The 24,967-nt window shown below is 41.4% G+C and overlaps 1 protein-coding gene across 4 annotated transcripts in view; it reads right to left on the bottom strand.

The window, feature by feature from the left end:
• Positions 1–24,967, bottom strand: part of ADGRB3 (adhesion G protein-coupled receptor B3) — a 669,464-nt gene that overhangs the window by 9,193 nt on the left and 635,304 nt on the right. For all 4 annotated transcript variants that reach the window (XM_069974585.1, XM_069974587.1, XM_069974586.1 and 1 more), the window contains 2 exons: positions 18,151–18,794; positions 3,754–3,789 (listed from right to left, as the gene is read on the bottom strand). In XM_069974585.1, the coding sequence (XP_069830686.1) occupies positions 3,754–3,789; positions 18,151–18,794 (680 nt within the window). The remainder of the gene's footprint in view (positions 1–3,753; positions 3,790–18,150; positions 18,795–24,967) is intronic.

Here is a 24,967-nt window from a genome sequence, read left to right as displayed (position 1 = left end):
GTATGTACAGAACCTTAAAGGAGAAGTCCGGCGCATTATAAAATCCGTCAGCCGGTAGGAGCTTACAAGTATTAACTTACCTCTACCTGTGGCCGTGGTGAGCTGCAGGACTGGTCGCGGGACCATCGTCAGGCTCTGGGATCCCTGGAGCTGACATATCATGACCCGGCTGATGGACTGGCTGCTCAGCCAGTCAGTGACTGGGGCAGGACGCTGAGCGGCTAGTCCATCAGCCTGGACAGGCCTTTTCCCCCAAGTTGTAATGTTCTCACAACTTGGGGGAAGATCCCTTCCAGTATGGCTGGCCCCACCGCTTACTGGGGGCATGGAGAAAGGTAAGTTAGTACTTGTAATCAATTTCAGGCAGCAAGCTATAAACACCATATTTTGGGCCAGAACTGGTGAGGCTTATGTGGGAAACTAGTGAAAAGATTGCATTAAAATTTATATAGGCATTTACGTCTCTATATTTTCAATAGGAGTTACGTTTTATATACCGAGGTACCTCTTTAAAGTTAGTAATGGCTTGGCCAGGAACTTTTTTCTTAGGAATGCTGTGGTGAGAGATATATCATATAGAGCAAGCCATTTGCCCAGGTAATTATATGTAAAAGTGTATTTTTAAAGAGTTTTTCCGATGCCTAAAAATCCCAAGCTTTTCAGTTCTTATCAGCAGGACTTTTCTACCGGAAGTGGTGTATCCCTTTTAGTCTGACACAGCGCTCTCTGCTGCCACCTCTGTCAGTGACAGGAACTGTCCAGAGAGGTAGCCAATTCCTATAGAAAACCTCTCCTGCTATGGATAGTTCTTGTCACTTACAGAGGTGGCAGCAGAGAGCACTGTCATACTAGAAAGAATATACCACTTCCTGCAGAACATATAGCAGCTGATAAGTACTGGAAGACTTAGGAATTTTGAGTAGATGTCATTCACCGTAAAATCTGTAAAACTTTCTGAGACCATTTATTCAGGGGGAAAAAAAAATCAGCGGAGTACCCCTTTTAAGTTATTTTCGGTTTGTTAATTTTTTTTTTTTTTTTTTTACTAAATTCAAAATATGAATTAGTGATCACAACAAACACCTTGTTTCTCAAAATTGTGAAATGATATCATTGATAATTTCTATAACACCATTTCAGAATAGTTTGTAGTTTCTCTACATTCCCCCCAATGTATTCCTAATATCTATGTGTCTCATAAAATGAAACCTGCAAGAGGCGATATTAAACTTCAAAGAAAAGAAATAGCCATCTTTGGATTCAGTGCAATCTTCTTTCTTATTCATAAATTATAGTTTTCATCAAGTTCTCGGTGAAATACAAAATAAAAAAAATACCAGGATATTCATGGTGCATCTGGCATTACTACAAATAGCAAGAGATTTATGAAGAGCTCTCGGATTGTTATGGAGTGTTATGGACAAGTTGTATGTTTGCCTTAGTATGCCTACGTGTTTTGCAATAAAAGAATTTCAGAATGACAATATCAAATGGCTTCACTGAGTAACATCAGTAATCTATCATCTATATTCGGGAGGCCGTGGCCCCGTTGTGCATTGCTGCACCTTCGCTGCCCACCGATCAAGCGAGCAGGGTGTAGATCATGAAAAGTCACAAATTTTTGCATGAACTTTTTACTGCTCAGACCCTGCAGTGATTAATCCCCCCAAGCATCTGCTTCCTATAAGGCTGGGTTTAGGGTAAATTCATACGGACGGATCCACAGCGAATTTAACGCTGCGAATTCCGCTGCAGATCTTATGCCGATGACTTTCAATGAGAATACAGACTCGCAGCGGGATTTACACCCCGCTGGGCGTATGTACGTGACAGCGCCATTAACCCCCCCCCGCTGGACGAAGCAAGTGCAAGTCAATGCGGATCCTGTATGCTCCGGCCAGCGGGGGGTTAATGGCACTGCCTACTTTAAGCTCCGGCTTGCTTCGGGGGCTCCCGTCTTCACATCCCGTCCAGCCAATCAGTGGCTGCGGCGGGGCAGTGCACTGATTGGCTGAGCGGGACGTCAAGCCGAGAACCCCCAAAGCAAGCTGGAGCGCAGAGCAGGTAATGTATGCTCCGGCCAGAGGGGGTTAACGACACTGTCACATACATACTCCCAGCGGGATGTAAATCCCGCTGCAAGTATGTATTCACATTGAAAGTCATCAGCATAGGATCCGCAGCGGATTTCGCTGCAAGTTCGCAGCGTAAAATCCGCTGCAGATCTGTCCGTGTGAATTTATCCTAATGCTGTGTTTTTGCAGTCCGTTTAAACATGGGTTATGCTTTATAAAAAATAAAAAGATGAAAAAAAAATGATGCCAAATGGATACAATTTTGTGCAATCTGTTTGGATGCAATTTTTTCATTGACTTGCACTATAAAAAAAAAAAAACTTCTAAACCGATGGTGTTTTTTTTTTTGTCTTTTTTATAGTGTACTCAAAAATATGGTTGACAACATTTTTAAAAGATATAAAAAGATTTTCTAGTCTGTATCCTAAATATTTTTTATGTTATCAGAGTAATCAATATAAAAGTATGTAAAATATGGACATTTCTTATAAAAATCACCCCGGCTGGTGTCCTAGAGATGAATGGACCATAAATGTTTAAAGTGACTCTCTACCCACAATCTGACCCACCCAAACAGCTTGTACCTTCAGATAGCTGCTTTTAATCCAAGATCTGTCTTTGGGTCCGAAAAACAATTTGCAGCCCTGTGTCGAATTGGCATGGCCTAGAGTGTCTGTGCCCTAACCCTGCACTGCCTCTCTGTCCCTCCTCCCCACCCTCTTCACCATAAGGAATGCTCCTGACAGAACTTTTCCTATTCCTCACCTGTCTGAACACTGCACAGGTGCCTTAAAGATCTAGCCCATGTGCAGTGTTCACGCAGGTGAGGAATAGTAGAAAACCTGCCTGGAGCATTTCTAATGAGGAGGAGGGTGGGCAGGAGGAACAGAGAGGTGGTGCAAGCCTAATGCACAGACACTCTAGGCCACGCCAATTTGACACTGGCCTGCAAGTTTAAAAGTTGTTTTTTTTAGGACAATTATTGCATCATCTGCCGAACGGACCCCAAGACAGATCTTGGATTAAAAGCAGCTATCCAACGATACAAGCAGTTTGGGGAGGGAGGATTGTGGGTACAGAGTCGCTTTAAAGCCTATCTGTCATTATACAGATATTCCCAATCAGCATGCAGTCTTGCCATTGGAAAATCAGGTAACTATGGAACGGAGTGTGTTCCATGCATAAGACCTATTGAATAAGAATAGACTTACCTATGCTCAGGACCCTTAATAAACGATTGACATTTGTGGCTACCCATGTGCCTCAAATTCTAATCTACATCGGCTAGGAGCCTAAGGGTTATATTAGATGGCCCGATATTTAGGGTCAAGTGGGCGCCATCTTGTCATGTCAGCTCTCGCTTGGTCCTCGTTCCCCGTTTGCTGTCGCTGACAGAATTGCTAGTAATCAGCCAAGTACGGCCAATAACCGCTTTGTGTAATAGTACCCTAAGTAATAAATCCAGCAGGAGACCACTTTTCATTTATGCTAAGCCCCACACACTTTAGGCTAGCAAAAAAAGGCAAAAAAGTCATAAATCTTCTTTAAACTGGGGGCCCCAGCAAAAAAGAGGACATTTTTGATACCAGAAACCAAACATACTCATTAATTTGTTCTACAGACCACTGGGAAACAGAGGAGGCAGCCATATAAAACATTATTTAATAAGTTAACTTACTTCAAAGTCAAGGTCAGAATACCGAGATTTTCTTCTCTATTGTGCAGACAAGGAAGAAAAAAAGAAAAAGAAAATGAAGAATGGTATTAAATATGTGATTAATGTTTAAGCAAATGCATTCTTATCATTTATAGTAAAGCAACTTCTTTATTAACATTTCTGAGTTTAGGAGTTCTTATCGATGTCAGTATTCGCACCTTCTGTACACAACTGGAATCAATCTTTTTACGCAAATACTGCAAATCTGTAGTTCCTTTATAACAGTAGGTGATATGCGCTTCCCAACAGCGGGCAACTTGGATAAGTAACGATAAGCATCTTTAATTAGTCAAAGAAAAAAGACTTGCCAACAGATACGTAGACCCTGCCACCACCATACATAAAGAAACATAGGAGATTTTCAGCACAAAAACACCACTTGGTCCATCTAGTTGGCCCTTTTAGTATTTCCCTTCTTATCATCTTAGGATATATATATATATATATATATATATATATATATATATATATATATATATATATATATCAGATAGATAGATATATATACCAGGCAGGTTTACATTCAGTTATTGTAGATTTACCAACATCTGCCAGAAGGATCTTGTACTCTTTTAAGTATTTTCTGTTAAGTAAAATTATTTTGCCTCCTTTCTCTTCTTTCATCCAGACTATACAGATTCAAATCCTTAAGTCTTTCCGGTATATCCACCATTTTTGTTGCCCATTCTATTTTATCAATATCTTTTTGTAGATAAGGTCTCCACAACTGGACACAATATTCCAGATGTGGTCTCACTAGAGCTCTATACAGTGGGATCTCAATCGCCCTCTTCCTACTGGTCATACCTCTAGCTATACAGCCCAGCATAAGATTAGCTTTCCCTACCACCTGGCTGCATTAAATCCCGCCTAAATCCTTCTCTTCTGAAGTTTTTACTAACACTGACGATATAATACTGGAATAAAGGATTGCTTTTCACAAAGTGCATTATTTAACATTTAAAAACACTGAACTGAAAAATGGTGTGTGAACATAGCCTTAAACTCAGCATGTCTCCGAATGTCTAATGGAACCACAATACAGTAAATCACAACTTTTGAACACAGCCTTAGGGTGCACATCACTGGCCCCACTGGATTTTTTTGACTGTATGATTTTTTTGTATGTTGGCTATTAGCAGCTAGAGATGATCGAACAGCGGAAAATCTTAGGTTCTATTGAACTCGAACATTGCAGAACCTTCCGCATTTGATTCCCGATGCCTTCCCTGTCCGTGGGGAAGGAGGAGACAGCCCGGGTACCGCCTGGAATTCTGCGATTCAGCCAAGGTAATAGGTTGAATCCCAGAATTCCAGGCAGTACCCGGGCTATCTTCTCCTTCTCCACGGACTGGGAATGCATCGGGAATCTAATGCAGAAGGTTCTGCAATGTTTGAGTTCGATAGAAGATAGAAGATTTTCAGCTGTTTGATCATCTCTATTAGCAGCCACACTTGTATGGTACTAATTTGCACCATTTTGTAAACTTTATCTTTACAAGTCATACACACTTTTCTAAACATTTGTATTTGTACTTTAAAGGGTAATGTCACAAGTTTTGTGCAGTTTTGGCATACTATTAAAAACAAAGTATACTGTTAGACAATTTTTAAAAAAGCAAAACATTTTTTATTATGTCCCATTCCTATTTTCTAAATATGCCAAAAGGGGTCCGTGGAGCCTCAGTTACGAGTCTCAAAACATGGGAATAGCTAGATATCCCTCCAGGGAAGGAAAACCTTTTGTTAAGGGGTGCCTATCAGTGGGGAGGTCACCTAACCACCCTGATACGTAGCCCCTTAAGTCCCACTCGGTTGCGAGTATTGGGACACAAATAGGGAAACACCAGGGTGGCCCTTTTGTGTCAAAGTCTAACTCAGTTGCGAGTATTGGGACATAACAAGGGAAAACCAAAGCCAGGCATCCATCCACAGACAGCTGTTTCAGGGTATTTCCCAGGGCCGGGACAAAGAGTAGGCAGGGATAGGCGATGGCCTAGGGCTCCATCTGGTGGGTAATTACAGGGGGCGCAGTTCACTCAGCAAGGAGAAAGCTCCTTGCATGTCCCTGCAGCCTGGCACCATCCCCTCCCCCACAGCCTCTCCCAGCCAACATGCCCTATCCCCTCCACAGAGACAGATGAGGAGTATGATCCTCCTCATCTGTCTCATCTGATGCTGTGTGTGCAGAGAGCAAGCCGCAATCACCATATCAGGGAACAGTGTCAGGCTCCGCCCCTCCTCTCAGTCTGTGAGGAGGAAGTGAGGCTGCAGACCTCAGAGGCAGAGCAGCCAGGACACAGAGCACACAGGAGAGCCTGGTCCTGTAGCTGCTGCCTGTACAGGAAACTCACAGACTGCAGCTCAGGAGCCGCTCTCACAGCTACTAACAGATCACCTGCCCATTGTCTATAGTCTCTCTGTCCCTGGCAGAAAGCAGCCCCATCTCGGCAGTATGAGGCTCCGCCCCCACCTCCATACTGTGTACTCCCAGCATGCTCTCCTTCTCCAGTCCTCCAGGCACAGTAAGTTTTTTTAGTGAAAGATTAATTGTCATGCCCAGATACCTGAAAGAGCTTGGGGGAGTCCTATACTGTACTATAGTGCAGCTGCCCCCTTTCCCTCAGTCCCCAGTCTGCAGCATACTGCCCAGCTCCATCATCTAAGGCTGATTGTGGGTGCAGCTATACAGTATTTGTGTGGGGACACCTGCTACACACTATATGGGGGCTATACACTCTATTTGGGGGTTATACTCTATGTGGGGGTTATACACTGTGGGGGCTACACTATGTGGGGGGTATACATTGTGAGGGCTACACTATGTGGGGGTATACATTGTGAGGGCTACACTATGTGGGGGTATACATTGTGAGGGCTACACTATGTGGGGGTATACATTGTGAGGGCTACACTATGTGGGGGTATACATTGTGAGGGCTACACTATGTGGGGGGTATACATTGTGAGGGCTACACTATGTGGGGGGTATACATTGTGAGGGCTACACTATGTGGGGGTGAAGACTACACTATGTGGGGGTGAAGACTACACTATGTGGGGGGCTATTCACTGTGTGGGGGCTATACCTTGTGGGCACTATACAATATATGGGGGCTATACTGTGTGGGGATTATACACTATGTGTGGGCACTATACACTGTGGGGGCTATACTATGTGGGTACTATACACTATGTGGGGGCTATACTGTGTGGGGATTATACACTATGTGTGGGCACTATACACTGTGTGGGGGCTATACTATGTGGGGATTATACACTATGTGGGGACTTTATAGGGGAGCACAGGAGTTGGCCCAACTACTATCTGTGGCACAGAGTTGCATAATTAATACTACAATACAATCCTTGTAGCTGGAGAAGATGGATGCAGCCTATGCATCTATCTTCTCCAACCATCAGCATTCAATTATCAAGATTTTATGTTTGTGTGAACCTGAACTTATATACACATTTTTAAATACAATATGTCTTTTTTTGCACGTGTGTGTGTGTGGGCGCTATTTGCCCTCTGTGCCTAGGGCACTAAAGCTCCTTGTCCCGGCCCTGGTATTTCCCCTCAGGGTGGAGCAGGATTCTGGCTATCGGGGGCAATGCTAAATTTTCTGAAAATAGCATAGTGATTACATTTTAGCTTTTTCTTAAAACATCTACATTTCTAAAAATGTGATATTTAGAAAAACTAACATGATACATATTATCATAAAATGTCAGAATGTGATTATAACCAAGGGTGTATGAATTTACAGTAGGAACCGCTCATCGAGCTGCGGGGCTTTGAAGCATGCTCCACTCTGTGCCGCTCCTCCCCAGGTGCTGGGAAAAAAGATGGATCCAGTCCTGGAACACAAGGAGAACTTTCCCAGGACAGCACCAATCTTTTCCAAGCACCTGAGGAGGAGCGGCACGGAGCGAAACAGACTTCAAAGCCCCGCAACTGGATAAGCAGAATGCCGGCAAAGACTAAGCACTTTGCTTCATTCCTACTGTAAATTCGCTCATCCCTAATTATAACCCCCAAAACATTGAGCAATCGAACAATCCATATAAAGTTCTTCCCATATAATTAGTATATTTCAGTACTAGTTTATGTTTGAATATAAATCTTCTGTTCGTGTACATGGTCTTTTCCTCATGGGGGACGTACCCAGCTACTAAAGTGCTTTGGATGCACACTTAAATCAGTGCTGTCCTTAAATTACCATACACAGTACAAGGATCTCATTCACTTAGGACTACACAATCATTTTATTTTACTTTATATTTCAATAAATGACTACTGGGTTTATATGACATTATACTTGTTTTGGTATTTATCTCCCTTGCAATTTTATTCCAAATCGAAGTGGCTCCATTAAGTTTCAGTTTAATATTTTTTGACATTTAACACACAGATATGAAGAATTCATAAAAGGGCATTTTTGCAATATTCAGATTAGTATTATTATGAAGGTATGTGTTTACAAATGAATAAGGCTATATTTACCACGTTGGCATTCAGATCACTCTGGTTTGCCTTGGTAGATAACTTTTTATAGTTAGTAAAACTGAGCTTCTAGGATTATATAGCATCCTGCCTCATTCTAAAAGTACTTTGCCTTTTGGAACATGTTTCTCTTTTTGAAGTTCGTCTCATATAGAGACTCTTGAGAGGACATGACTAGAGATGATCGAACATCTGAAAAAGCTAGCTTCGATCAAACTGGAACCTAGCCGGTCCTTCCGTATTTGATTGCTGATGTCAGGCAGTCCCGGGCGGACCAGGCGGGCCCTAGGTAATAGGCTGTATCTCGGAATTCCAGGCAGTCTCCTTTGGCACGGACCGTGAAGACATCAGCAATCAAATACGGAAGGTCTGGCTAGGTTTGAGTTTGATCGGACCTATCTTTTTCAGATGTTCGATCATCTCTAGACATGACATGTTCTATTACTCTCATCTTTTACACATTAGAGCAGCCATGGATATTGGACATGCTCTCCATTGGTGTTGAGAGCTAAAATCAGCTATTTCCTTGGATTTAGACCTAGGAAAAGAAAATTAAAACCTTCAATGCTTTACTGATCCATTTTAAAATGTCACCAATGTATTTTGGATGCATGTATGCATCGATAGTCATCGTCAACCATGAATAGGGGCCCTATTAAACAGGACGGTTATCGTGCGCGAAAGCGTTATATCATTTGAATTTGAACGATAATCGTCCTGTGTAATTGAAGGCAACAATCAAAAAATTGTTTGTGTGTTGTTGATCGTTGATTTAGATCTGACCCTAAAATCATTGTTAATAGTTTGCTCATCATCCCCTGTAATTCCACATTCGTTCATTGTTTTGCTGCCATCAGATGTAGTAAACAATCGTAGTAACTATCATTCTGTGTAATATGGTCAACAATTTCCTTATTGCCTTATTGGTCGAGAACTTGAGATGAGCGAACCTCGAGCCTGCTTGGGGTCATCCGAACCTAAAATCTCTGCATTTGATCACCGGTGTCTGAAGAAGTTGGATGCAGCCCTAAGGCTGCCTGGAAAACATGGATACATGGGGGAATTTATCAAGGGCTTAAGGAATAATTGGATTTTTCGCCCATTTTTTAGTCTATGTTCTATTTATGAACCAGTATTAAACAGGCAATTTTTTTAAAAATGCAATTAAAAAAACAATTTAGCCCCAAAATTCACATACTCTGAGATTTGCACCCAATCTACCATATGTGAAAAAAATAAAAATAATAAAAATCACACAAACTGGTGCAGACATATGTCTCGTCTGTAACAAGTGAGTTTTTGTGATTATTCTGTGAATATTCTGCAATTATGTGAGTGTTTAATAAAATTGGTTCTATTCTACTAGATAAAAAACAGATGAACACTATGTAGAAAAATCATAAAACACATTTGCCAAAAGATTACACAAACCTTGGTTCAAATAAGTACTGTTAGGTTGGGTTTATACCTGACTATTGCAAATTTTTGGAATGGAATGCTGGCGTATACTACAGCTGGAACCCATCAGAACCTTTCTTTTTTATGTGCTTATTATAGTCTAAAATTATGTTTAGCATATTTGCAAGCATATACTTCTACAGTTTAGACTATGTTTAGCATATTGAAATAAATGGATCTCGGAGGGTCCTGCCATGGTATTGGCGAGCATCCTGCCAACATATATCACATAAACTTGAACTGGATGGGTACAAACCCAGTCTTAAAAAGACAGACATAACATAATATATCATTTGTTTTATCACTAGTAAAGTATACCTACTCTTTTAGAATACCAAACAATTGGGATATAAATATTTTAGGTATAGTTTTCTTGTTTTCTCCGCAAAGCCTGAGTGAGTACAGAATGCAGCCATGTTCTTTCAACCACAATTGCCGAAGGCAACTTCATAACCTTAAACTTCAAACCACTAAAACACAGTAAATAAAGTCTGCTAGTCTATAACATGGAATTTTGACCATGTTTGAACCCATTGCTATTCCTGAAAATGAGTAATCTGCATACCTGAAATGTTTTATATGATTCATCCTCTATAGCACTGAAGAGGACGATAACTTTGTATAATTTTCTTTACTTTACTAATACTTGAAACCTACAGCTCAAAACATGGACAGAAATGTACTTAAGTGTTTATAAGCATGTGACTATATAGCAAAATACATTCCTATCAAATCCAGTCTTGCATACAGAAAGTTAAAAAAAAAAGACAATTATACTTTTTCTTTCAAGTCAACTGGTGTCAAAAAACGATACAGATTTGTAAATTACTTAAATCTTAAGAAAACAAACAAAAAAACAGCCTTTAAGTACTTTGCAGGACAGGAAGTGGTGTATTCTTTCCAGTCTGACATGGTGCTCTCTGTTGCCACCTTTGTCCATGCCAGGAGAATCTTTTTATGGGGATTTACTACTGCTCTGGACTATTCCTAATACAGACAGAGGTGGCAGCAGAGAGCACTGTGTAAGACATGTCCTGCAGCTGATAAGTAGAGATGATCGAACATCGGAAAATCTTAGGTTCTATAGAACTCAAACCTTGTCGAACCTTCCGTATTTGATTCCCAATGCCTTCCTGGTCCGTGGGGAAGGAGGAGACAGCCCAGGTACTGCCTGGAATTCCGGGATTCAGCCTAGGTAATAGGCTGAATCTAGGAATTTCAGACGGTACCCGGAATGTCTCCTCCTTCCCCACAGACCAGGAAGGCATAGAGAATCAAATACGGAAGGTTCGAGTTCTATAGAACCTAAGATTTTCTGATGTTTGATCATCTCTACTGATTACTGGAAGGCTTGAGTTTTTTAATAGAAGTCATTGACAAATCTATTTAACTTTCTTCCACCAATTGATTTGACTTTTATTTTCTGGAATACATCTTTAAATAATTTGGTATTTTTTTCTACTTTAACTAAAGACAAAAACATATTTGAGGAACAGACTCATCCTCTGCTAAATACTTTATTTGTTTAGGATAGGGTTTTTCTATTTTCTGTTATTCATGTTCAATGACCTTCGTTAGGCTAGGTTCACACCATGGGAAAGATTCATCAAACATGGTGTAAAGTGAAACTGGCTCAGTTGCCCCTAGCAACCAATCAGATTCCACCTTTCATTCCTCACAGATTCTTTGGAAAATGAAAGGTGGAATATGATTGGTTGCTAGGGGCAACTGAGCCAGTTACACTTTACACCATGTTTGATAAATCTCCCCGCATGTCTTTTTTCGGGCATTCGACGGCCGTCTTTTTGGATGTCCGTCAATTCGAGGCCAAATATTGTCCCTTATTTTACAATGACGTCTGTGTTTTCAAGATAATGGACGTTATTTGGTCTCAAAATGATGGGAGACCAAAAAGGCGGTCATCGAACGGCCATAAAAAGACATGTGAACCTAGCCTTACAATGATCTTTGGAATAGTTTATATTATATCCAAGCAGTGTCATAAATTGGCTGTAGAATTGAACTTTAGTAAAATTAAATGGAACCTGTCACCCCCTGCTACAGCCCCCTATACTCACCTGATCCCGCCGGGTCCCGCTTCTGGATCCGGTCGGGTCACGGAGATATCAGCCGCTGCAGCCCGGCGCGCTGAGAGATAAGTCCAACGCTCATAGAGAATGACGGAGAGTCCAGCGCTCTGTCATTCTCTATGAGCGTTGGACTCATCTCTCAGCGCGTGCCGGGCTGCAGTGGCTGATATCTCCGTGACCCGACCGGAGAGCCTGTCACCCTGGCACGGGGGGGGGGGGGGGGGGGGGTGACAGGTTCCCTTTAAAGACAGTGTTCAAAATATTCTATTTGTTTGACCACTGCAGATGCTAGTTTGGTAGTTTTCAAAGAACATGACCTGCAACAGTTTTTGAAGACCTGTCCTACGAGACATAAGGTTAGTAGTCATTTTGGAGGCTAATAAATATTTTAAAAACTGTTATCTTGTTACTATTAATGAATCAGTGAAATAGGCTGTAAGCATTGTGGACAATATTTAAGCAACAAATATCGATCTTACATAATGGATACATTAGGAAAAGCAAGAGATTCTTTGTGGATAAATCTATAAAATACATTTTAAGAGATAAAATATGCCGGTTACTGCCATCTTAGATTAATGAAATTAGGATGAATCAATATGCTAAGGATAAGGTGCACTTGACAAACATTAGATTTGTAGCCAATGTGCAGCTTCCAAATCCGATAAGATTTGTAAAAAAACAGGCATTTATCCGAGAGGTATGTGTATACAACACGCCAATCCAGAAACTTGATAATTAAAGGGGAAGTCTGTTGATTTTTAAAAGCTGTCTGCCGGCAAGGGCAGGGGGAACATAATAACCAAGAACATTTTACCTCTGTGCCCGTGAAGTGCTGCCCCATTAGCTCCCAGGCCCCTGCCGGAATTAATTTCCCCTCGAGTTGTGATGATGTCGGAAAATACCCAGCTGATGCACTGGCCACTTAGCCAATCAGTGACTGGAGCGGCGTCCTGTCCCAGTCACTGACTAGCTAAGTGGGCTGTCAATCAGCTGAATAGTGACATGGACTGAGAAGAAGATTTCCGAGGTGGGGGTCCCGGAGTGGCGATTCAGCGCTGGACAGGCATGGGTACAGGTGAGTAGTGGTGGTTATTATGTTTGTCCCCACCCCTGCCGTTTACAAAAATAATTGCAGGCCTGGCCTTCTTCTTTAATGTTAAGCAAAAATTGTCCCAATGAGAGACCACCCAACAATCCAGCAGTGATACTGCAGAGAAGACTATCAGTACCTTTCCCAAACAGGATATTGGGGACAATCATGGAGGCATCATGTAATGGGTTACATGTTGGAGGTATCATGTTGTATGTTACATTTCTCATTTAAACAATCAGGTCCTTCTCCCCCCCGCTCCGAAGCTTCTGCTGCGTGCGGGACCTGGGGAGAAGAAGAGCAGGAGAAGCTCTTCAGCCTGGTGAGGTAATGTATGGTGTTTAACAACAAGGGCTGCAAGGACATTGGTAATGATGTCCCTGCGGCCCTTGCTAAACAATTATCGGGCCGTGGAATAGGCCCAGTTTACATTATTGATCAGGCCCGTGGAATAGGGCCCTTACAGTCTAAAATGAATCAGTCAGCCCATCTGTATGTTATAAGCTGCAGACATGGGCGGTGTAATAACGGTGTAATAACATGAACGTTAAGTTTTTTTTTATTCCGGACTGAAGTGTCAAGGTGGTGCTGCATTGCCACGCATCTCTGCTTCCTTGCCACTTTACCCGAAATAAAAATCTTATTTTACAACTGACAGCTTTATAAAATGTAGTAATAGTCAGTTATTGCACCATTATCTGTCATCCATCCCCATTATATGTCTGTAGCTTATAGAGACAGATTTACTTTAACAAACCAGGAATCATTATTGCATCTCTATAATTCATACTTTAAGGGGAATTTTTAGGATAAAACTATTGATAGCTTATCTACAGTAAAGGCTATCAATAGTTGACCGGTGGGGTGCTGACACCTTGCTCCCATGCCAGCTGTTTGGTGACTGCACTACAGTATGAATGGAGCCAGAATCAATTAGCTCTGTTCCTTGTGCAGCCTTGGCCTCTATTCACTTTAATAGGAGACAAGGCTGCAGTTCCCTGGTGACGCTGGTACACAGGGAACGGAGCCAAGTTCCTCCTGCTCTATTCTCACTATAATATAGGAACCGAACATCTCATAGGCAGGGGAGCCGGTGGTCTGCACCCCACCAATCAACTATTGATATTGATCATGTGGATAGGATATCAATTGTTTTATCCTGGACAATCCCTTTAAATGGGCAGTTGTATTTGAAAAAAATGTTCATTGGACACAGTTGCATGGTTTTCCCTAAACGTTTTAATTATCAGGGATTGTCTTAACATCCGGGCCTCCATCAATGGAAAGGTTTTATTTTATATGACAAATACACTTTAAGGCTATGTTCACACTACGTTAAAGTATGGCCGTTGTTTCCATCTGCAACAATGGCCATACTTTGTACGGGGTGGAACACTGCTTATTTCTGTATAGGATCCCGGATACGCTCCGTCCGGGACCCCATGTGGCACCGCAAAGAACTGACATGTCAGTTTTCTGCTGCCGCAATTCAGTGAAATGCGGCCGTAGAAACCCATGTCAGTTCACACAATGAAGCGAGCGGCTCCGGTCGCTTGCTTCATTGTGCGCTATGGGAAGTTCTGATCAGAACACTGCGGCTGGAAAGATCATCCAGCCGGTACAATCGTTAGCGAGGGCTGCAGGGACATCGTTGCTGATGTCCTTGCAGCCCTTGTTTCATACATTACCTGTCCAGGCTGCAGGTCTTCTCCTTCTCCCGGTCCCGCGCGGCAGCATCAGCTTTAGTGCGGCCTGAGTGAACTGACAGAGCGCTCAGCTAATCACTGGCAGCGATGGTCCCGGCCAGTGATTGGCTGAGCGCTCTGTCAGCTCAGACAGGCCGCTCCGAAGCTGATGCTGCTGCGTGGGACCGGGAGAAGGAGAAGACCTGCGCCTGGACAGGTAATGTATGATGTTTGTGAAATCTTTGGTTTGATTTTAGGTTTGAACCTAAATGAACGATCAGCCGACGACATGATCATCGGCTGATCGTTCTCTCTCTTCCACAGAGCGATAATCGGCCGAAACGGGCTGATTCGGACGATTATCTCTCCGTGGAATAGGCCCCTAACCCTGAAATAAAGCTGAAATAAAGTATACACCGAGAGTTATGTGAACAAATTTAAAGTAACTGCTATTAATACATTCCACCTTAAGGCTACTGTATGTTCCCACACTGTCAAAATGACATCCGTTTTTCCTGAACAGCTTTCATTTAACATCAAATAAAGGCCGTTGTAAAATGATGGTTGTCCAATTTATGTACCATTACAATATGCTGTATTTAAAATATATGTACAAGTACCATTCTCTTACAACATTATAATATATTGTATTTACGATATATGTGCATGTACCGTTCTCTTACAACATTTGGCTATGTTTACATAATGTATATTTTCGTAAAACCACGCCCGTTGTATACCGGCCGTGATTTTTATGGAGATATACGTTACATAGCGGTCTATGGGATATTATGGGGTATACTATGTTTAAACGATCCAGCCGGGATACCTCGTGGTGCCGCAACAAACAACTGACATGTCAGTTTTCTGCAGCCGCTATTCAGTGAATAGTGGCCGTAGAAAACCCTGTCAGTGCACACAGTGGAGCGAGTGGCTACGGCCGCAAGCTTCATAGTGTGCTGTGGGGAGTTATGCGGGCTCGCACGGATGTACCCGCATCAGAACTCTGCAGTGTGAAAGATCATCTGGCTGGTACTGCAGTACCAGCCAGGGTGATCTTTTAAGAGACCAGCCGCTCCATGACCCGGCCGGGTCACGAAACGGCTGGTCTCTTACGACATGTGAACATGACCTTACAATATGATTACAATAGGAATTATTTAGAAATGGAGAAGTAGATGTCCGCACACAGTTTTTTGTATCAACATACATGCATGACCTAAATTTTTTTCTTCTAGATTACTTATCAACTGAACAGCGGCAACTCTTCATTTAGACGAGAAAATAATAATTAAAAAAAATTATAGGCATTTACGCAGCTAAAAAGATAAACAATTTGTTTATCTTAAAATGTACACCATCATCAAGATGGTAGGCTTCCCTTTTTTCGTCTAATACTCTAAATTTGAAAGCTCCTTTATTTTAGGAAATAGATTCCATGTACACTTCTGGGAATGGGTGCACAAATAAGCTTCCTCCCTACCTATTGGTTTAAAACATACATTATGGCATACATCCATTGCCTACTTAAAGCTACATGGTGTTTTTTGCATTAATTCATGTCTTGCATCAATCTTTAATATAATCTTTAAATAGTAGTGACATATTAAAGTCAATCTGTTAGCCTCAATTCACAGTCCAAACTGCCTGCACCAATAGCTGTTAGGTCAAGAAGACATGTTACCTATTTTATATATCCGTCTAAACTTCCAGAACGTACAAAAATTACTTTATTCTCCAATGAAAAGTGTCGGAGAGGCTTTCCCAAGCTCTTGATTTGCTGCAGCGAGAATAGCTCTGAACTACCCCTCCCTATACCTGATCCTGCTTGATTGACAGTCAGCTGCGAGCAGTGCTCCAAGCAGGGTGGGGGATGGAGGGCAGGAGGTGTTGCAGCCCTAAACACTTTAGAGGCTTGGGTAAGACTTTGCACTTGAGAATAAAAGCATTTTTCTACGCTCTGTATGGGTAAACAAATATATGAAAGGCAACATGTGTTTCCTTGACCTAACCGCTATCCAACAGTGTCAGTAGATTAGACCTGAATTGCAGCTGACAGATTGTCTATAAAGGGGTTATTTGGTACTTAAATATTTTTTAAAGAACCAGGCTGAGGTAAAATAAAACAAAATAGTACATCACCCCCCCCCCACACACACACACACAGTCATTAGCACTTTCACCCAGTACTTGCTGATTACTGGCTCCTGGTCCCTTCTCAACATGCAGAAACCATCTTGACATACTGGACCCAAACACACTCAGTTATGGCTCAACAGAAATTTTCTCCAAGTCATGATGGGGACCAGAAACAATGAGTAGTAGAGATGCTATGAGTGTCCTTATGGCAGTGGCAGGGGATCATGGAGATACGTATTTATTCTATTTATTTAATTAGCCTGGCCCATAAAAAAAATCCAGGACAGCCAGGCGATCTCATTAAACAATGTAAAAATTTCTTGTTTAACATAATTTCTTGGGCATTACATTTCATGTGATTTAATGCAATTCTTCATTACTGCACCTATAGGCAGTTGTTTATATTATTGTTTCTGTTAATTTCCCCTCTTATATTCTTTCCTCCACACATCAATTCTACTGGTGCTATTTCAAATACATGCACAATTATAAGCATTATGAAAACTGCATATTAATGAATGGTTTTATTGCAATTTTCAACAAGTGCACTAAAATAGCATATGTTTTATATTTTATGCATTTTTTTTTCTTTTTTCATCCACATTTGAATACCTCTTATGCTATTTAAATAAAATTCACCATTACAGCAGGAAAGAAAAATGCATTATAATAAATTACTTCTTGGTGTTGATGCAGTTGCGATTTTCCCTGTAAGCGGTCTATGGAAGAAAAGGCTGCACAATCTTACTGCAGCTCTAAACCTCACGTACAAGTCTAAGGGTCCTATTACATGGGCCGATGGGGGCCCGATGGACATTGTTAACAAGCACCAATCTGGGAGATTAGCACTCGTTTACTGGGCCTATAACACGGCCCCATAATCGTTTAGCAAGGGCTGCAGTTAGTCTTTGCAGCCCTTGCTTAAACAGTAGACATGCTTCCTCCCGGGTCCCGCGTGCTGCAGCTTCAGAGTAGGCTGACAGGCTGCTCAGCCAATCACTGGCCGCGGCGTCCTAGCCAGTGATTGGCTGAGCGGCCTGTCAGCCTGCTCTGAAGCTGCAGCACGCGGTCGTTTCATCGACTTATCATTCTCTATTGCACTGAGCGATAATTGGCCAAATTGGTCCGATTTGGCTGATTATCGCTCCATATAATAGGGCCCCAACACGTGATCTACACTCAATACCAAAGACATTGGTTTATATGTTTTTTTTTTTCTTACTGCAGCTTTCAAGTTGCATAAACTGTAACAGAAAGAACCGAAATGGGCTTCAAGTAACTGTAAATAACGGAATGACATTGCAATCTAATAGTCTAGTTACCATCTCCGATGGATCCCCGTAATAAATATAAAACACGTATATAGTAATATAGTAAATGACAAACCTCTAGGGAGCTCATAGATATCGTTGAACCTGTTTCGCTCCTTGATAATCCTGCACTGTCATCCATCTCTGAGGCTATGAAGTTCTTTACTGCTGTGCGAGGTTCAAAAGGAAGGCTCTGCATGTGTTCTTGAGACACAAGATGCTGATCTAAATTTATACCAAATTGTTCCATTACAGCTGGATTCATGCTAAATTCAGGACTGACTTTGTAGTGTAATAGCCTCTCATGAGGCAGTGTATCCATAGCTATGTTCATTTTATTTTCATCTTTCATTTGTGACTGCATGTTTCCAGAGCCTCTTGGCATTACGATATAGTCACTCTCCATCATTCGCTCCTGGGGATGGACCATATCGATGTCTCCCGCTCTGAGGTTGTCATCTGTGCATAAGTACACAGTTCGTCTTAATTCGCTATTCTCTTTTTTCAGACACTGATCAGCCATCTCTCCCATACTCATGGGCATGTGCAAAGCAGATGGTTGTTGGATAATAACTTTAGAAATGATGTTTCCTGGCAAGGTAGAGTAGCTCATTCCTTCTGGGTTCATTGCTTTTTCCTCTTCCTCATCATTCAACGAAATCCTGGAGAGGGTGCCTGTTATTGTAGCAGCTCTGCAGGGGCCGATGTCCTTGTGTAAAACTGCAAATCACAAAGCATTAGATTATATTGTGCTTGTATGCATGGTTTGTTGCATATCAATGTTTAGCCCGGAAATATTTTGCATTAAAAAAAGCTTGTGTTGAAAAACTGCTGTTTTGTTTTTTTTTTAACTCTAGTTTATTAACATACACTGTGGTTTGGGTTGATCACAGTTGACATTTAATCTTCTGCTCATAATAGACTTGTCTTCACTGTGTATTCAAGTGAAACACTTCATTGTTTATACAGTATTTGTGTCTTTCAAGTGATCTCCAAGACTCCAAACTTTACATAATGCTTATACTCTCAATAATTGAAAACACAAGAACTTGTATTAGAACAAAACTCATTAAACCTTGAAGTGCACGTCCTTTTTTTATAGTGAATTATGTATGACGTTATCATTCCAGGTCAACAAAGTGGTAAAATCTATCTACAAATCTCATGGTTTTCTATTAGGATTAAAGGACAACTCCAGAGCTATTGAAAAAAAAAAAAAAGAAACACGTTTTTTATATTTACCCACCTTTCTTCTCTTCTCCACTTCCTTTTTCTTTGGCTGGCATCAGATGACTGACAGCTTGCTCAGCCAATCAGAGCTAAGCAAGCTCTGAGTCATCTGTTGACGTCTCAAGACACAAGATGGCACCGCCCGTGGTCGACAGGGATCAAGGCATCGAGGGGGGGGAGTTATAGGGAAGGGGGCAGAAGGGTGATTAAAGCACATTACAAAGTTATATAAATTTGTAATGTGTTTTAAATGCTTAAAAAAAAAATCACCGGAGTTGTTCTTTAACGTACATTAGGTGAATTTATTGAGGATTTTCCATATGTATTTGCACACTGAAAATCCCCAGTCAACTACAGTATAAGCCATGTTTGATTTAAATGTTATGTACACACTACGCATTTAGAGGGGATGATTGACAGGCAGACAGGCGTGTTACTGGCCTCTCTCCCTCTTAATCATCCTCACTGAGCGCGCTGACAGGCAGAGAGCGGTGACTACACGCTGCCAGGGAGCCACCCAGATGACTACCTGCCCGCCTCTGCCTGCCGCGCACAAGTGAATTAAAACATAATTTTCTCAAGTATAAAGCTTCAGCTGCAGCCACGGCCGGTACATGCCGCGAGCTGCACAGGAGCTTCATACTGTGCAGCAGGGAATGAAATCAGCCCAATTGGGCTGTTTGGTTCCCTTTAAAAATATGCGGCATGCTGTATGCATGCTTCTTTAAATATTCAGTAAGCACACTAAGTGTACAGAACAGTAAGGTATTCCATTGCTAGGGCCTAGGGAATGAAAGGCCCCCATCTCCTTGACACTATTTACAGCATAAAAAAAAGTTGTTTTTTTTTTTCTGTGGAAGTAAGAACAGATACATGTGACATGGGTATGTTGTAAATTATGTTATTGATATCTACCTGGTGTTGCCTCCAGCTTGCTGGGCATTCATGGGGTAATTATTAATTTACAATGTTGCTTATCTGGAAAAGAGTCTTAGGAAACTGAGGAACCAGCTAAAATGTTTCTAATCCTTGTAAGCCTCCTTTCTAATGTTTTACTGCATTGCAGTATATTTTAATTAAACTGCTGAGAATGGAGCTAGTTTTGGCCTTCACAACATGATCTTTTTTTTCTATATTTTCCCTGCATTCTTATTATCGTAACTTTTTTAAATTTGATATTTCCTTATTACTCTTATATGCCCTCAGCAATCAATTCCATCTCAGTTTCTTAAAGGAGAAGTCCGGCAAATTTTTTTATTTAAAGTCACCCCCCTTTGTGCATTCTGACTTCTCTACACAGGTGTTAAGGGTAAATTTAGTGGTTTTCATACCTTATTTCATATCATACGTCATGGTGTTTGTTCAAGTAAAAAGTGTCCTTAGCGCCATTAGCATTAGCGCCACTCGTTGGCCCGCCCCCTTGACGCCCATTGGTTGGCCGACGTAAAGGGGGTGGGGTCTAGACCTTTCGGCCAGCCTGTTCCAATGGCCGGTGAGGGGGCGGGGCCAACTGTGGAGTTGTGGGTGGGGCTAATTGGAGCTAATGTCGCGAGGCCCCGCCCACTTAACACAATCTGGAGTTGATAAAAGATGACATTTTACTTGAACAAACACCATGACTTATGATATAAAATAAGGTATGAAAACCGCTAAATTGACCCTTTATACCTGTGTAGAGATGTCAGAATGCACAAAGGAGGTGACAGTGTCACTTTAAGTATTGTATTGTCCCTGAAAAGTTATACAAATCGCCATTATACACTTATTACAGGAAATGCTTATAAAGTGCTTTTTTTCCCTGCACTTACTACTGCATCAAGGCTTCACTTCCTGGATACCATGGTGATGTCACTTCCTGGATAACATGGTGATGTCATGAGGCGACTCCCAGAGCTGTGCGGGCTTTGGCTGCTGGAGAGGACGATGGCAGAGGGACACTGAGGGACACAGGGCACTGGAGGGACACTGAGCATCCCTCTGCCATCATCCTCTCCAGCAGCCACACCACGCACAGATCTGGGAGTCGGGTTGTGACATCACCATTTTATCCAGGAAGTGACCACCATTTTGTCCAGGAAGTGACATCACCATTTTATCCCGGAATTGAAGCCTTGATGCAAGAAATGTTCGCTGGATTTCTCCTTAAAACTATTCTGGTATAATGTAAGCTGAGCTGTAATTGGTTGGTTGGTTGTAGAAATTATATAAGGTATTTTTTTGGTTGTAGAAATTAGTTTTTGTTTCATACAGATAAATGATCTAGACCACTGATGGGGAACGTTCAGTCCTCTAGCTGTTGCAAAACTACAAATCATATCATGCCTGGACAGCCAAACGAAGCCTCCGCCGTCCAGGAATGACGGGAATTGTAGTTTTGCAACAGCTGGAGGGCCAGAGGTTCCCCATCCCTGATCTAGACCATAGTTTTAAAAAAGTATCAAAAAAGTTGAACAAAATATCAATCGTCTTATAATTTTTTATGGCGCACACCAATTACTTTAATAACTCATTTACAGTAACAACTCAATGTCGCTCAAAAAAGGAATAATATGAATTAACTTTAACTATTGGGCTCAGCCAAAGCAATAAATAGCCTTGGAAAACATGAAGCGGATATTAAGAAGCTGTTTGTACAGTGAGCAGGTGGTAGGCTGAATTAAGCCGCTGAGACGTACATATACATTCTAAATTTACTGGCAAGAGCACAACTTCTATTAGTAAACAGCACATTGACTAAATGTTTACTATGAAATACAAACCACCAGACCACCAGATATACAGCCAGATTTTTCTGCTAATGCTACCACTGCCGCTTGTATAACCTGATGAACCCAATATCATTACATGCTAGCTCTGTAGTAATGTATTTGGTATACTGGGACTGTTAAAGTTCCAAAATATATTATTAAAGTGATACTGTCACTGACATCAGTTAACAGTTACGACAAGGTGGGGCTTCACGGCAGCTGGACACCATCTCCTGGCTGGGAAGTGGGCCCAACTGCTATGAAGCCCCGCCCAGGTGACACTGTCCACCAATAAAATTTAGCGAGTTTAGAGCAGAAAGAAGACACAGACAAGTTTTACACAGGTACATATCAAATGTGCAGCATCTTAGCTTGTGCATGGTGCGGAAAACTGTTCTTGTAATAAAGGAATATATGAAGTACCTTTCTTTACATTTTACATTTTCAGAGGTCCAAGGCACAAGTGGTCCAATAAAACCACTTGCGTTATTCAGCAATTCATAAGATATAACAATGTTTTGGTCATAGTTGACAGTCGTCAAGCCAAAACAAACATTTTATTACATTATCAGATCAATTAAACATTTTATTTTATGAGCAGGCAAGATAGATAATCCTGAGTAAGGAACAAACACAAGTATCTAGTCCAGGCCAGAAAATCCCCTGCAATGCAAGGAATTTGAGTTAAAATGCTATTTGTCCTCAATTTTACACAGACTTTTTCCTGAATATGGTTTTGGCCACTCCAAGTAATTTTCTGGCCGGTTGGCGGACAATTTTTTTGGGGATGATCCATTACTTTAAAAAAATGGTAGTTATTGTGTGTACTGTGTTCATATATATATATATATATATATATATATATATATATATATATATATATATATATATTAATTCTTTATTTAAATCCATGCAGCAATAGTGAGAGTTGGTTCAGTGTCTTTTGTCTTATTGTTGTATCCAATGGTGTCTGTCTTAGGTCTTGCAGGATTGCCCATGTTGCTTTTACAGTTTTTTTAAAAAGGATATACATTTTGAGGAGGACAGCCAATAGTCCTGTATGTTCTCTGTTGGTGGACAATTTCTACAATTTGATACTAAGGTCTTTATTTTAAAAATGTGTGTGAATACTAGACTAGAATGTGTAAATACTTAGGAGGTGTGAATTAGGCACAGTTGGTGTGACTACGGGCCAGAGGGATAGACTCAACCCCCTCTTAAATTCTGCCAGGTAACTGGGAATACTAGCTTGCAGCGCTATAATTTCGTGGTACTTTGGTGAGTGAGTCTGACATTGGATTATTAGTATGTTCAGCAAGATATCAAGTTATTAGCTCAAAAACAAATTCCATTAGCTGGCATTTGGCATGTCCATTCTTTGGGCGGACGGCACAATCCGCCTGACCATAGAATGGAGTCTATGGGACGGGCGGAGAAGCAAGCTGGAGCGTGCGGATTGAGCATGGAATCGGCAGAAAGTTATCCGCTAGAATTCTGCAGTCTGAACACACCCTAATAGCGCCGGCAGCTAGCAGAGAATGAGGAGCAATAGGTGGGTGCTCCATTGCTCCTGCTGATTGGCCTGTGTAATAGGGGCTTTAGTTGTCAGTGCAGCACATGATTACTACATTGATGGAAGCAGAGAGTCTCCAAAACTATCAGCATTGGAGCAGTGGGGTATTTATAAGGTGAGTAGATGTCTATTTGTTATGTTTTATAATTTTTAAGACTTGAAATACCATTAATAGTTAATTTCTTTAGAAATGCAGCAGCTCGATCACACTTTGGAACCTTAAATTTTCAAATCCTCATGCTGCTCATTCCCTGATAACTACAGATATAAAAAGAATATATCATGATAACCTGAGTGCGGTATTTTGTAAAAGAGATAATGACAAAGGAACATTACATAATAAAATTGGTAATAAGATAATGAAATATGGGTTCATATTTCAGCCTCCACTGTCTTATGTGCTGGGAATGTGAGATTTTTATTATGAATACTGATACAACTAAATGAGCCAAAATTCCTAAGAACATCAGGGCAGACCCCCCCCCCCCCCCCATTTAATTAGGCTAAATGCTTTATAAGAAATAACTGGCTAACTGTGACCCAAATCCCTTATCTTTCTTCAAATTTAGTCAGGGCCCTATTCACATGTTCTGTAAATTTTGCCGTGATTGAGGATCCGCAATTATGGACAAATTGAGGCCTTTTTGATTTTTGTTGACCTATGCACACAATTTGTAGTTTTACACATCCTGCAAAACCACCCCAAAAAAACAGGACATGCCCTAGTATGGGCCATAATTACAACACAGATTTTCCCACAGAAGTCAATGGGAGCAGTCATAATTTTTGCAGACCCATATTTTTTTTCCAGAAGAAATGTCCGTAATTTCCGCAAAAAATACGCCCCCTGAGGAAGCAAAAAGGTCGCTTTACGATCGCGAAACGTGAGTTGGGGAACCAACCAGACTAGTGAATTTATGGGTAAGATGCAATAATTTTATACTTGGCTTGTGCAATATCTGTGATCATGTTTACATGTGAGCATAGTGTGGACGAGATGCAGTAGAGAGACTCACTGGTAGTGCCGCTAATAGGTTATACTTATGTGACACAGCTGACTAGACACTATATGCTGGTCCAAGATAGGCCAAAAATAAATGATATCATTTACTTTTGGCCTATCTTGGACCAGCGCCCGATCTTACCCAGTGGTTGGAGTGGAGGATATATGTTTCATGTAATACCGGTTTGGTTTCTGGGAGTGGCTGCGGTCCACACACATGTGAGCATTGAGAGTTGTGCCTTGCATTTGCACAACCACACCAGGTGAGAGTCTTTCCTTTACTCCCCTGCACTTACCTAAGTCTTGCAGACCCCACACATTGGAGCGCTGTTTACATTTA

The sequence above is a fragment of the Dendropsophus ebraccatus genome, chromosome 6 (assembly GCF_027789765.1).
Source record: "Dendropsophus ebraccatus isolate aDenEbr1 chromosome 6, aDenEbr1.pat, whole genome shotgun sequence".
NCBI classification, from domain to species: Eukaryota; Metazoa; Chordata; class Amphibia; order Anura; family Hylidae; genus Dendropsophus; species Dendropsophus ebraccatus.
Note: the sequence above shows the minus strand (reverse complement) of the source record. Positions and strands in the feature narration are given on the sequence as shown.